Consider the following 14,226-nt stretch of genomic DNA (forward strand, 5'->3'; position numbering starts at 1 on the left):
TCGTCTGCACAAAACCATGATTGTGACAGGCCTCATCAACAGATCAATATATATATTTTTTAATATTAATTATCTTATGATAATGACAACCATGAGGCCCATAATAACGATAATTCCACAAAGTAATCATGTGTAGTCTTGCAGGATGTTCACACTAGGATGTGTCTGTCCAAAGTAAGCAGAGAAGTACCCTTGTTCTTTCTATTCAACCTCATGGTCTGCTTTGTCCACCCTGAAACTAGGGATGTGACGGTGAGGAAGTTTTCCCACCGGTTAATCGGCGTATGACAAAAAAGATAAAACCGGTATCACTAGCCGCGTTTCCATTACGGATTTGCGCAAAACTTTTGCGATATTTTCTAAAAGTCGATAAAAAAATATTGCGAAATGACAGCGTTTCCATTAACTGATGTTATGCGAAATAAAACAATTTTTTTTTCCTCTCGTGAAAAATCACTCCAAAAATCATGCTACGTATGTTGTTAGGTTTATGTATATCCCAGCCATCGCACGTCATTATTTTTAATGGTAAGAGACGTGTGTGTGTGATCCAAGCACTGATGGCAAGGAAAGCACCTTATACTTGAGCGGCACATATGAGGTGTTATGATAAATTGTGGCATTTTATGTTCTATTGTTTTTTATGAGTTTAATAAAGAACTCGTCTTCTGTCCAAACATACCATCATCTGTTACGAATGATCCACTTTTACATAGCCTATGCCAGGTGTGGCGCATTGCGACATACAGAGACGAGCGAAAAGTTTGAATTTGCATTTGTTGGAAATATAAACTGAATTTAGAAATGCTTTTGAAATGAAAAACTTTGCGTTTAATAAACAAAATATATTTTTGAAATGAAGACAGCATTTGGAGTGGAGTGGTTAAAGAAACCGTAGCCTATTTAGTTTCATATAGTTAGGCTATGTTTAAATATTATAATCTTTTAATTTCATATGTTGATTATGAAAAGTGAGCAGCATGAGTAAGGCACATAATCAGATGCGCATATGTCTGGAGACGTGAATTTTGAGAACTTCATTGAATTGTGTTTTCTAGAAAGTCTTTCTTTAAAATTTATTTCGTTTTGTATAAATTGTATTTTAATTTTGATCAATGTTTAATCAACTATTTGGCTGTATATTTAATAAATAAGAAGCAAACCAAGATCGTCGGGAATGGATTGACGTGCGTAACTGGCCTGTTTCCTCAGTCTTTGAGTACGGCTGAAACTATAGCGTCTTTCTGTTTTAACACATGTCTTGAATACATGTCTTAATTACAGTAGGCCTATAGATAGTTATGATATTTGTGTCTGCACGGGGGTCCGTCATTATAAAGTTACGCTACCCTCCTTATTAGGAGAAAACATTTTGTTTTAACGACATAAGATCTCGTTATTAGACATACTTGAGTGGAAGAAAAAAAATTATATGTAGGCCCTATGTGAGAGCAATGCGTGACCGTACCAGGTGACCTGTAAATGCGAAAAAACTGTTTCCATTGCAGTTTTGCGAAAATTTCCTTTTTCGAATGGCCTGAAAAACCACCTCATGCAAGCGCAAAAACGTTTTTGCGATATATGGGAGTTTTTGCGAAATTGACGCGTTTCCATTGGGCGTATTTTAAATTCGCAATTTCAATTTGCGCAATTTGAAGGGTAATGGAAACGCGGCTACTGATGGGGGCTTTTCAAATCGCTAATTTTAAACAGAAAATGAAATGTCGCTCGGGCATTCATAATGGAGCAGTGCGGAGCAAAGCGAGTGTTTTCAATGAATTCCTATGAAAGTTAAGCTTCCATAGGCATGAACTGAAAACGTGCCAGACTGGACACGCACCGTGAAATGACTGTGCAGCCGTGAATAAATGCCTGTGCGGCCATGCTCATTCTAGTTTCGTTTAGAATTAGCACCAATTTGGGGGCGGGTCATTAGCCTATTATTCTTAATGAAAAACACAACAACAAAACGGTACGACAAACTCACTTAAATAGGCGCATTTAGCTTTGAAACCAAATCTTCCACGATCATCTTGTCTGTCAGCTGTTCGCTCTAGTGATGAATGAAATCTGACTCCTGCTACATTCGTGCTTCGACTCTCGTTCGGCTCACACTGTATTGAGCAGACACGTTCAGTTTTTAATTGTAGTGTCTGTTCTCTAACTGAACTAAATTATTTGATTACTATAAAAATCAAAACGACGGTGGAGGCGGTGCCGCAGTGGGCAATGTGATGTAACCGGTGTTTCACCTGAACACCGGTAACACCTGCAACAACTAACTATCGCAGCAAGCCTACCTGAAACAATCAGGCTGTTCAAGAGAAACCCCCAAAACAAGTATGACTGCTTCCCGCTGGCAATAGAAGATGGATAAATGCTGCATGACGAACAGGAAGCATTGCTGTTCAAACATTTTCACACTGTAGTACATATCAGGACTCTGCCATTCATATCACTGTGAAGTCAAGATAAGCCTTTGATAATCATTCAGGTAAACATAACAGTATCAGCCTTACCGTGATGACAGCCTTGCTGAGACAGATGGACCCTCTACAGCCAAATTCCTTCTCATCGGCTGACCTGTAGTAACTGAGAATATTGCCCTTCAGTGCAATCCAGCGGTCCTGCCATCCATGAATGTAGTTAGTCCACTGTAGAAAAACAAAGAGTTTATCATACTTGATATCACATGGCTTATTGTTATCACTGCATGACTCCACATACTTGCAACATAAAGATTAAACCTCCCTGAAGGTTCAAGGCTTCAAAGTTCAGCAGGCGACTTTCAGTGTTGGGGAAAGTTACTTTTAAACGTAATGCATTACAATATTATGTTACGCCTTAAAATAGTAACTAATTACCTTAATTAGTTACTAGTTATGGAAAGTAATTCACCTGGGCTGGGCTTGCTTGTTAGTTTGTTTTTAATTAACCAGCAAAAGAGAAATGAATAAGCCTCGGGCTGAAGGAAATGGAAATCCACGCATATACAATAGAGTGCGCAGCACAAACAAACCTTTCAGCTGTGCTGCCATTCTGAATCGCAGAAGAATAGGATGCATGAGAAGAACGTTAAACACTCTTACTCCAGCCACTCTTACTCCAGCAATAATAAAAAAAATAAAACACAAATGCGATGTTTATCTAAAGTAATTTTTGCTTAGTATGGTCAAATTGGATCATCGATGGTCAGCAGCAAAGACATTGGTTAATAAAGTGAGATTAAAAACATAGTATATTTGTGTAATTTAAAATATTTAATTATTGCTGGTTTGCGTAATATTCTGAGTTTGCATTTGACTGCTTTTATTAATTTTGAGGAATTATGAATCTGCTACTGTGCAAGTGTGCTTGCTCACATTTAGTCTAGAACTACAATAATCATCATGTTGACAGTGCACACAACGGCTCTGCACTCGATTTCTCTCAACATGGAGACAAGATGTCAGTCAATAAATGGAAGAACAAAATAACTTGCGTTACTTATTTGAAAAAGTAACTCAGATATTTTTTCTGTACATTTAAAGGCCAACTGAAGTGCCTTGAAATGCGGAGCATTATTCAATGTGTTGATGTAATTTCCATCTCTTCCCCTTTTTTTAAAATAGCCAGTAGCTCAAAGTGTGGTACGCGCATCACTAGTGGTACCTGTAAAGGGAATTCTTACATTTGTTTCCAAACACATTATATTGTGTTGCTGAAAGATGTTACAAAGACTGTGAACTGCGTAGTACTAAAACGGTGGCTCGATGACGCTGGAGACACTGAGCCTGGCCCCTCCCCTAACACTAAAATAACTAGAGCACATTCGCATCAGTTCGCCCATTCAATCGCGAGTTACTGTCACTACCGTTAGTTACTGCAGCCTACAGTTAGCTAGTTAGTTATGCCTTCGTCACGTAAATGCATATTAGCTAGTTGCGATAAATTACAAATCAGCTTATAAAACTAAATCGATGATATGAAGAAGTGGTGGATTAATTTTGTGAACAGCTACCTTGATCACCACCAACACCTGCCTCTGCAGTGATCGTTTTATGCTGCGTTCACACCAAACGCGAATTGAGCATCTGGAGCGAGTGATTTCCATGTTAAATCAATGTAAAGACTCGTTGACGTGAGCCTGGAGGTCCTGCGGCGCGAGGGACGCGATTTCACCTATTTCACACGTCCAGTTCGCGCGAAAGAGACGAATTGAGTGTTTTGCGCAAGTGATTTTATTTGGTGCTTTTTGTGCATTCACGCATTAAGCGAATTCGCGACTGAAGCCTGAGTTGAAAAATCTTAACTTTAGCGTCTGTTCGCACCGCATTAACCAATCAGGAACCTGCTTGCCGCTGTCATGTGGTGAAGTGACGTGATAAACGGGGGCAGGCTTGCCTGGAGTCACTCATTCAACATGGGGGAACAACGATATTGGCAGTGAGCAGTCCTACGGAGCTATTTTGCTTCAAACGCTCGCTTTATATGCGCATCCAATCCGCTTTGGACGTGCGAGTGGATTCAAAATGTTCAAACGTCCAACTAGACGCGATAGAAGCGAATTTGACGCTCAATTCTGGTTCGGTGTGAACGCAGAGAGAGACAACTGGGATTCACTGATAATCCACTGCAGAATGGGTCCGAACCGACTATCTCCCGCCCCGGCCTTCATCCTCCCGTCCCGCCAACATCTGGTGCCATCGTTGGCAGTACGTGCCCACCAGTGTTGTCTTGTGTGCTTACTGCAGCTTTCCCACGAGTGGGCGTGGTTTCAGTGCAGACAGCGGACACACGTTTTCAAGATTTTGCTTGCTGCTTTTTTATTAATTACAATTTTGAGTGGTTATAATAACAAATTTTTCTGTGGTGTGACAAACTCAGAACAAATATTTAATTTTGACTTTACAGGGACTTTAAATATAAATTAAAACAAATACACTTTAATTTAATCGTCATTTAAGTACAGTACAGTTTAAAATTTAACTTTTAGGTACAACATTTTAATTTAATCATTATTTTATTATTTTATTTACCTGTATGCAAGCACAGTGCAGTGTTAATGTACAAACTTTGTATTTACAATGTTAAAGTGGCTGACAATAATAAATATTCTTAATTAGGAATAAACTGTCTCGTTTTTTAAATGTGCAGAGCTGTAGCTGAATAGTTAGGCCTACTACGCTACTGTATTTTAATGTTGGTCATTATAGTGGTACTTGGAGAGCCAAATATTTTCTAAGGTGGTACTTGGTATAAAAAGTTTAGGAACCACTGGTTTATATCACAACTCGGCCAGAGGTCCACTTTCCTGCAGAGTTTTGCTAATCAAACACACCTGAACAAGCTAATCAAGGTTTTCAGGATAACTAGAAAGTTATAGCCAGGTGAATTTGATCGAGGTTGGAACTAAACTCTGCAAGAAAGTGGATCTCGGGGGCCAGAGTTGAGAATCCGTGCCCTATGTGCCATTCACCATGTAGAAAATAGTAAATGAGTGAACAAGTGACCGATTCTAGCCACAGCTTCAGCATCTATTTGGGGGAGGGATGCTGTAGACTCTAGAGAGCATTTGATTGGACAGAAAATATGATTAGAATCAAAATCATTGATCCATATTGGCAGAAGTGAGAGACTAATGTGAATTTTGTCATTGTTTTGGAGCACACTAGCTTATAGATAACAGTAAGATATATTCATACAAAAAGCCAAAAAACGTAATGGCGACTTTGAAAGTAATGTTCTACTTTACTAGTTACTTGAGAAAAGTAAATCCTATTACATAACTCGCATTGTAATGCATTACCCCCAACACTGGTGACTTATGAACATTATTCAAGCTACAGTAATTTAATGGGTTGATTCAGCATACATTTCTTATAGGTGTCCTGCGTACTGACTAAATAAAATGTAAATAAAATCATTCCCCAAGATGCAAGACTCTATTTTGTTGACAAACTCAAATAGAAATTTTAATTTTCGTGAATCAGTGAGTTTCATTTGTCACTGCATCCTCTAAAAACATTCCACCATTCTAAAAGAAATTTACAACCTAAACATAAATTGCATTTACAATAAACGCTAATGAATACAAATTATTTATACTTCTTTTATCAAGTCATTTATTCCTTTTATTTATTTCCCTATTACATTAAATATATCTATATTTATTTATTTTTAATTTCTGCATGTTTGGTCCTCCATAGTACACTGCTAGTTGGAGTTGGACATGTCTGAAAGCAATGATTCACATACGAGTTATTGACTCAAAAACCAATCGAACCGATTCAGTCCAATTCATTCAGAACTATTGTCACAAACCCGGGTCCACCTGATTCATTGCAAGTATTATTTTCAAAAGAACGTGTCGCTTAGGAATGGGACATAGTTCATGTTACTGATAGCATTGGTAGTGTATAATGTGCGCAATCACGAAAAAACATAAAATCATAAAGCTGCGACGTTTCAGCGACATTTAAGCAAACGAAAGAAACTCACTAACCTTAACGTCAACAACGACAACTCTAATTACTGTCGAACACTAATAAAAGTTGGAAAACTGTAGTGTTTTACCGTCATCGTAACTTACCTTGCTGAGCGTGCCGCCGAGCTCGTCCAGCAGCTCTGACTCCGGGTCCAAATCCTCATCTGAACCCGATGAGCTGCAGTCCGACATCAGGAATGATTATGAATAAAGTCCGCGATCGTCCCGTTTTTAATTTGAACTAGATTCTATTATGAATTAAACAGACAACACACCAATACTAGCTCTGAAATCGCTTAAGGTCTGATGTAAAAAGTGCCAGGTGCGAAAGCCCATCCTACTCCAGTCTCTAACCTCTGATCAAACATCTGATCAAACTAATGACGACATGCAGCGACGAGTTCAATATATCGCTAGAGTTTGTGTCTTCAGGGCCACACTTGATCCTTACTCCAAGAAAATCACGTGACCAGTGTTGCAATAGAGTTAAAACACAAATACTGCACGTCTACAACAAAAACACACTGTCAGACCATACCGTGTCTGCTTTCGCCTGTACACACACGTTTCACGTTTATCCTCTGGGTTTTTAAAGTTTGGGCTTTTTAAACCCCCTCTCGGTTGTACGAAGTATTACATAAACCATGTTTCATCTCCACTTGTTTACTCCAGGATTCTGTCAGAAATCATCCAAAAAAACACGTACAAAAACAAAACACACAGATTGAAACAGATGGTCATAATTCATAAATCAAGCCTATCTACACCAGTTTTTATTTTATTATATGCATTATTAAAACAATATAATTACTTATTTTCATTTACTTATTTATTTGAGGATTTGTTAAAATAGTGTATTTATATTTCTGAATTGTGCAGCCCTTTGTGTCAAATTCTGTTGCTTTTAATTAAATGGACTTGACTTGGTCCTTAAAGCCAGGGTGAAATGGAACTTCTCACATGAGAAAAAAATTTAGGGCGGGACTTGATTTTGTCTAAGGAACTGATTGTTGTGGTTTGCTATTGCTGTGATCATCAGAGAAGAGATGAGATGTCACTGCCAGAGGGAGGGAAGTTATTTTGAATAAAGAGGGCAAGGGCACATACATATATAAATAAATAAACAATGATGTGCACGGATAAATCATTTACATTACATCCATATCTTTAAAACATTCAACAACATAAAATCAGCTCTTTAAAAGGTTATTTCACACAGAAAATAGAGACCAATTATTTAAGCAACTGCAGTAATTATAGTAAGTTCTACACAGTAGCCTTGACTAAGCGGACGTTCACATAACATCGTTTTCATCTAAAAAACGGAAAGCTTTTCATGCGTTTTGACAGTTCATTTACACGACAACAGTGTTTTGGGGGCCTGAAAATGTAAACATTTGAAAACGGCTTTCAAAGTGCAAGTTTTTTTTTACTTTACTGTTATCCTGTCTGTGTAAACTACAAAAACACAAATTTGTGAAAACGGTGACGTTGTCATAAGAAATCCTGTCCCCCTGTGAAATAGTGTCCGCTTAGGACCCCAGAGCGATTCGGCTGAAAGAACTTTTAATGGGTAATCTGTTCAGAGCCTGATTACAATTCTTACAAAATCACGTTTTGATTTTTGTCATTTAAATTGTGTTAAAATTGTCTTTAACGTCTTGCAAATCATATGTTTCATATATTAGTATATAACCGAAGCTATAAGTTGTGAAATCAAGCATATCTCGTCCTTAATGTTTTTTTAGTTAGCGTAAACGTAGTAAGCGCAGGACGTTCTAGCCAGTGATGTTATTTAGTAACGCGTTACTCTAATCTGATTACTTTTTTTCAGTAAGTCACTGTGAGTTACTATTTTTGTCATTTTCCTTAATAAAAAAATATATATTTATACATTCTTCTTGCGTCTCGGGGAGAGTATTTATGTTAAGTGAAGTCAAGAAAGACTGTCTTTATTACATTTTTTATTAAAACATGTTTGTTTTTGTTTTTTTCAGGAAATATTTTTTAATTTCAACTTAAAATGTCAGGAGATAAATTTTTGAACGTTACTGTTAAAAATGCACTTCCAATAAAGTGAGTGTTGGTAAAATGGTTGTCATTTTTATGTTGAGGCGGCAGGGTTGTTGTCGGCAACTGCTGAATGTAACTAATAAAGTAACTTGTAATCTAACTTAGTTACTTTTAAAATCAAGTAATCTGTAAAATAACTAAGTTACTTTTTAAAGGAGTAATCAGTAATCAGATTACTTTTTCAAAGTAACAGTGGCAACACTGATTCTAGCATAGCATACAGCTACCCGATTAGCTTAGTTTATACACCACGGTTGCACTTACCCTACATCTTAAAAGTCCCGCTTTAATGTTTATACAATTTTTTTAAAAATCCTGTTGTATTTATTTTGTGCACCTGTTCTGTATATTAGTTTTTTTTTATTCTTTATTATTTACATTATAGGTACATTACTATGTTATGATTTTGTATTGGTATTATTACTTAGTTTATCAATTGAAATAATTTACAATGTTAGGCATGTTATTGCTCCCATTATAGCAATCAATTACATGATAACAGCTTTTGATCAGGCATTTAAAACAGCTACCACGTTGGGTCCTAAGCGGACACTATTTCACAGGGGGACAGGATTTCTCATGACAATGTCTAGCACATGTGTATTACGTGTTCAGTCTAAAGGCGTGTTGCATTTCTTTAGAGTGACATCGCCAACTGGCCTGGCATGAATAATACAGTGTTTTAGTGGTCTTCGCAGACCGGTGTTAACAGGGATCGTTTTGACAACGTTGTTGTCTGTACACAAAAAACGCATAGTTTTTATTACATCGTTGTAAACGTACCCTTCTGCAGACCACATTGTTATTTTGCTCTGAACAGAACCATAAACCGAATGGTCAATCCAACCCTAATAGCCACTCCTCAATGTCTCTCTCATTGGACTTGGCATCTTTTTGCCAGTCAATATGCCATCGCAGGTTGGCTATGACCTGGGTGTAACTGTCCCCTAGACTATTCTTCCATTCCAGAAACTGTTGCTTATTGTAGCGGTGAACAGTTTGGGAGACACTGGGGTAGTCCAAAATTGTGCGTAACAGCTTGTCCAAGACCTGGCATACATCACGAAAATGTGATGCAACATTTCTCAATTCTGATTCATCTTTGGACAAGTCTGTGGAAAGAACATTAAAATCATTAACTTAGGACAGTTGTGATATGTAACCACATCCCTGTTGTGCAGAATATTACAGCAAAAGAACATACATTTGATTAGATATCTTCAGCTATCAGCTATCATGAGAAAAAAACTCACTAAAAAGCTGTGGGGGAATGGTCAAGCCATCAGCATATGTGATGTACTTCCACTCGGCGATCCTCAGCATGTATGTGGAGGCGTTGGCATTGCAACCATGGTATTCACTGAGCACCCAGCCAGGATGAGGCTCATCAGATTGGACGCTGACCCCAGAAACCAGAGGCATCAGCGAGTGACCACTGAGACCCCCTGGCTGTGCGACGCCAGCAAGATCTAACAAAAACACAAACAGAGCAGATGGAAAAAGATGAAAACTTTTCCAGGGTATCCTGGAACTCATCCCAAAATCAAAAATTCTGTAATGACAGAAAATTAAGCAATTTTGCATTTCTTATACGTGTTATTTCATTACAATTGTATTTTTTATTTCCATTGATTTGGAAGAATCCTCTTATTCTCACTAAGGCTATATTTATTTGATCATATTATATGATTTTAATATATTTTAAAATGTAATTTATTTCTGTGATGACAGCTGAATTTTCAGCATCATTACTCCAGTCTTCAGTCACATGATCCTTCTGAAATCATTCTAATATGCTGAATTGCTGCTCAAGAAACATTTATTATTATTATAAATATTGAAAACAGTTGGGCTGCATATTTTTTCAGGATTCTTTGATGAATAGAAAGTTCAAACGAAAAGCATTTATTTGAATAAATATCATTTTTTAATAACGTAAATGTCCTTATTGTAATTTAATCTGTCCTTGCTGGATTGTGTTGCTTTTGCTAGTTTACATAGTAATTTTACTCATTTACATGTATGCTAAAAACCTGTTTTAAAAAGAATTACATATATTACAAAAAATGACCAAACAGCCAGGGTATTGTTTGTATTAGATACAAAGATTTGAATGTATGTTGTTTTGGGCTGAAATATGAACCTATTTTTTTCTTCTTAAACTTTATTTTGAGTAACTGTTAACAATCACAAAGGACCTCGGCCTATAACAAAACAACATAACACTAGTAGAGCTACCAGTTCCCAGCCTTACCAAGCACAGTAGGATAAATGTCCACTAGTGATACAGGTAGACTGATTTCAAAGCCAGACTTCACTCCTGGGCCCATTATAAGCAGAGGGACATGAGAGCTGCCCTCAAACATGGACATCTTATAGAACTGCCTGTGTTCCATGGCCAGATCCCCATGATCCGAAGTGAAGAGTACGACTGTCCTGTTCAGTAAGCCAGTGTCTCTGAGAGCAGCTATCACCTCACCTACAAACACAGAATGACGTACATCAAATCAAGTGACAAAACGGCACTTAAAAGTGCATCTGGCTGCTCACCCAACATGCTGTCTGTTTCAGCACACATGGCATAGTAAAAAGCTCTTATGTTTCTGATCTCTTCTTCCGTGAAGTGGCCGCTGCAGTTTTTGGTAAAGGTGGAGTAGAAATCCACAGGGTGCATATCTTCCAACCGCAACCACTTCGGAACAGACACTTGGTCATAAGAAACCTTTGAGAGAAAACAATCAATGTCACAGTAGTTCAGATCAACTTCCTGTGGGACTGACACTGTTATTATTGTACCATGCTGTGGATAAAAGGATAATTAAAATGAACTAAAATATACAAACCTAATGTTGTGTTTTTGTAATAGTGTTATTTTAATACTATTTATATACTATTGTAGTGTTTTTTTTTTATATTTTGAACGAGCTCTTATTTTGAACATTTCAGTTTTAATTTGATTAATTTTATCATGTGCTTTTGTATTTTTTTAAATAGTTCTATTTAGATTTTTTTCATTACATTTTTAGTTTTAGTAATTATATTTCAGCAAGCTGCCAAGGCAATATTTAAACAAAAAATTGGTTAAAACTTTGAGTTTTCATCTAATATTTATATTTGATTATTTAAGCTTTATTTCAATTACAGAAAACTATTTTTAATAGATTTAGTTAATAATAACACAGATCACAGAATAACAGTGTGAATTGACCTGTTTTCTTAAAACTGTTGAGGTGTACACAAATGTTATATAATAACACGTTTACATTTATGTTTTAATAACTGCTTGTCCATTTGTGAAAAATGTCACAACATAAATCCACTCCGGCTGTTTTAAAGGGATAGTTTATGCAAAAAATGAAAATGTTGTCATCATTTACTCACCCATAAACTGTTCTAAACCTATGTAAGTTTCTTTCTTCTGTTGAATGCAAAATACGATATTTTGAAGAATGTGGGTAACCAAACATTTGTGATTCTTTGGATTCAAATCCCATGGTTAAGTGCAGAATGAGATTCTTTGAATGAGATTCTAACATTTACAGATTTGGAGAGATACGTAAATATGCAATAAATAATTTGTCTATTTATGGAGCTGTGGTATGAATCTTGTGGTTGAACACCCTCATTGAGCTTTTTACATGCTGTATGTTCACAGTTCTTGTCAAAATCTTGCTGAACATTTACACATGATCAATTTCTCCATTATATCCGACAAAGCAAGTCAAGCAACCTGCCTTGTTTAGCCAATACGGGGAGGTGCGGAAGGTGGAACCCCCGGCTGTGGGTCCCAGGGAGTCTGTGCGGTATGGGTGGGGAAGATTCAGCCCAAGGTACAGTGCAAATGGCTGGGCTAGAGATGCAGCAGTGTGCTGGATCCACTGGACCGCAGCGTCAGTGATGTTCCAGTCTTTAGTCATCACCCTCTTCGTGGACGTATCCCCCACCAGATCTGTGACCGGACGGCCCTCCTGTCTCAGCAGGAATGGAACATCTCTGGTCCACGCCTCCACACGATTACTGAACAACAGGGAGGTGTTCATAGAGATCATGACTAACAACAGGTGTAGTAGAAAGTGTATAAGAAACAGTATTGTGTTATAATTTTTAAAGCATGCCAAAAATGTTTCACTTGAAAAGCATACTTTAGCTAGCTTTCATAAAACAAAAGCATTGATAGTCTTACACTACAGGTCAAAAGTTTGGGGTCAGTAAGATTTTTTTAAAGAAACAATTCAGCAAGGATGCATGAAACTGATCAAAAGTAACAGTAATATTAAATAGATATAAATAATGTTAAACAGAATCCTGAAAAAAATCTATCGTGGTTCCCACAAATCAAAATCAAAATCATCAATCAAAATGATTTCTGAAGGATCATGTGACACTGTAGACTGGAGTAATGATGCTGATTCAGCTATGCCATCACAGGGATAAAATACATTTTAAAATAGAAAACTGTTTATTTTTTAACATAGAAATGCAACCTTGGTGAGCATAAGATTTCTTTCAAAGACATTGTAAAACCTGACCAAACCCAAACTTTTGTAGGACAGTTTATAGTGTTCTTAAATACATTTTTGAGGCTACACATAAGGTCACCTGACAGAGTGATCTCCTGACGTGTAGTCTAGTTTCCCCATTCTATGAGTGTGGTATCCACTCTTTCCTAAGAGGTCCATCCATGTTGTGGCATTGGGATCAAGACATTTATAGTTGTTCCAGGCCTGAGTCAAATGAACAAACTGTCCACTCCACATAGCTGCCAACACAAACGTATACTTAGGGACACCAGGATGTTCACCTTGTTTCACAATAAATTGCACAATAAATATCAATATAGGCTACAGAGGCTTACTAATACTCTACCTGCCCTTGAAGGACAGCAAATGGGTGAATTTGTATACGAGTTGAGAAAAACAGCACCCATTTCCCTCATGTAGTTGATGTAAGGCAGCTGTACAACTTTATTGTCAGGGTGAAAATTTAACCTGCCATCCTTCAGAAATAAAAAAGCTAAAGTCACACAACACAGATTCCGTCTTAAAACCTTGCCTGCATCTCTATGTTCATCCGTTCTACATAGTATGTGACATTAGTAATATTCAATACTATTTAGGGTGGATAGTGTGCACATTGGAATGCAGGGCTAAACAATAAGCGTTTACTGACTAGTTATCAAGCTCTCGAAGTGTTGAAACACAGCAAGTATTTCTGCAAAGTTAGTAAATGGGACAGTTGAGACGTGAATGAATGTATTAAAACGAGTAACTTACGAAGGCATCAGACATGAGTAGGACTATGTTTGGTCTGTCATGAGATGTCCCGTTCAGATACATGCAGTGAGCGTTCAAATGAACAACCAACAATAACAAAACACGGATCATGAACATGTTTCTACATCCAGACGCAGCGGAATCTTAAAAACGACTTTTAAAGACGACGAAGGTTTGAAAATAAGTTGTCTTCGTCCGCATATGCAATGAAATGAAACAAGTTAATTTGCACATAACATTTGAAGTCCGTTTAGTTACTATATTCCCTGAGTAATCTGTAATATGAAAGTTAGCTTTTAAAGAAATCCCTTCTTTTCCTTTTCCGTAAACAATAAGGTACAAACCACCCCCTTCTGGACAAAACAACATACTGCAGACAAAATTCAAGAGTGATCCCTTGATGGAAATATACTA

At 37.2% G+C, this 14,226-nt stretch overlaps 2 protein-coding genes across 3 annotated transcripts in view; both read right to left on the reverse strand.

Annotated features, from left to right (window-relative positions):
* Window positions 1–7,135, reverse strand: part of cert1a (ceramide transporter 1a) — a 49,161-nt gene extending 42,026 nt beyond the window's left edge. Inside the window, exons 1-2 of one of the 2 annotated variants that reach the window (XM_079816247.1) lie at window positions 6,572–7,135; window positions 2,520–2,654 (exon numbers count right to left, since the gene is read on the reverse strand). In XM_079816247.1, coding sequence (XP_079672373.1) covers window positions 2,520–2,654; window positions 6,572–6,658 — 222 coding nt within the window. In that variant the 5' untranslated portion in view covers window positions 6,659–7,135. The remainder of the gene's footprint in view (window positions 1–2,519; window positions 2,655–6,571) is intronic. The other variant, XM_079816246.1, reaches the window with a different exon arrangement.
* Window positions 7,136–7,206: 71 nt separating this feature from the next.
* On the reverse strand, window positions 7,207–14,150 carry arsk (arylsulfatase family, member K). Its single transcript, XM_079816248.1, has 8 exons — window positions 13,813–14,150; window positions 13,406–13,535; window positions 13,139–13,298; window positions 12,274–12,556; window positions 11,090–11,261; window positions 10,794–11,018; window positions 9,793–10,008; window positions 7,207–9,651 (listed from the first exon to the last, which is right to left on the reverse strand). The coding sequence occupies exons 1-8, from the start codon at window positions 13,927–13,929 to the stop codon at window positions 9,377–9,379; spliced, it is 1,578 nt and encodes a 525-aa protein (XP_079672374.1). The 5' UTR covers window positions 13,930–14,150; the 3' UTR covers window positions 7,207–9,376.
* Between the last annotated feature and the right edge of the window lie 76 nt (window positions 14,151–14,226).

This window comes from Gobio gobio, assembly GCF_949357685.1.
Source record: "Gobio gobio genome assembly, chromosome: 4".
Taxonomy (NCBI): Eukaryota; Metazoa; Chordata; class Actinopteri; order Cypriniformes; family Gobionidae; genus Gobio; species Gobio gobio.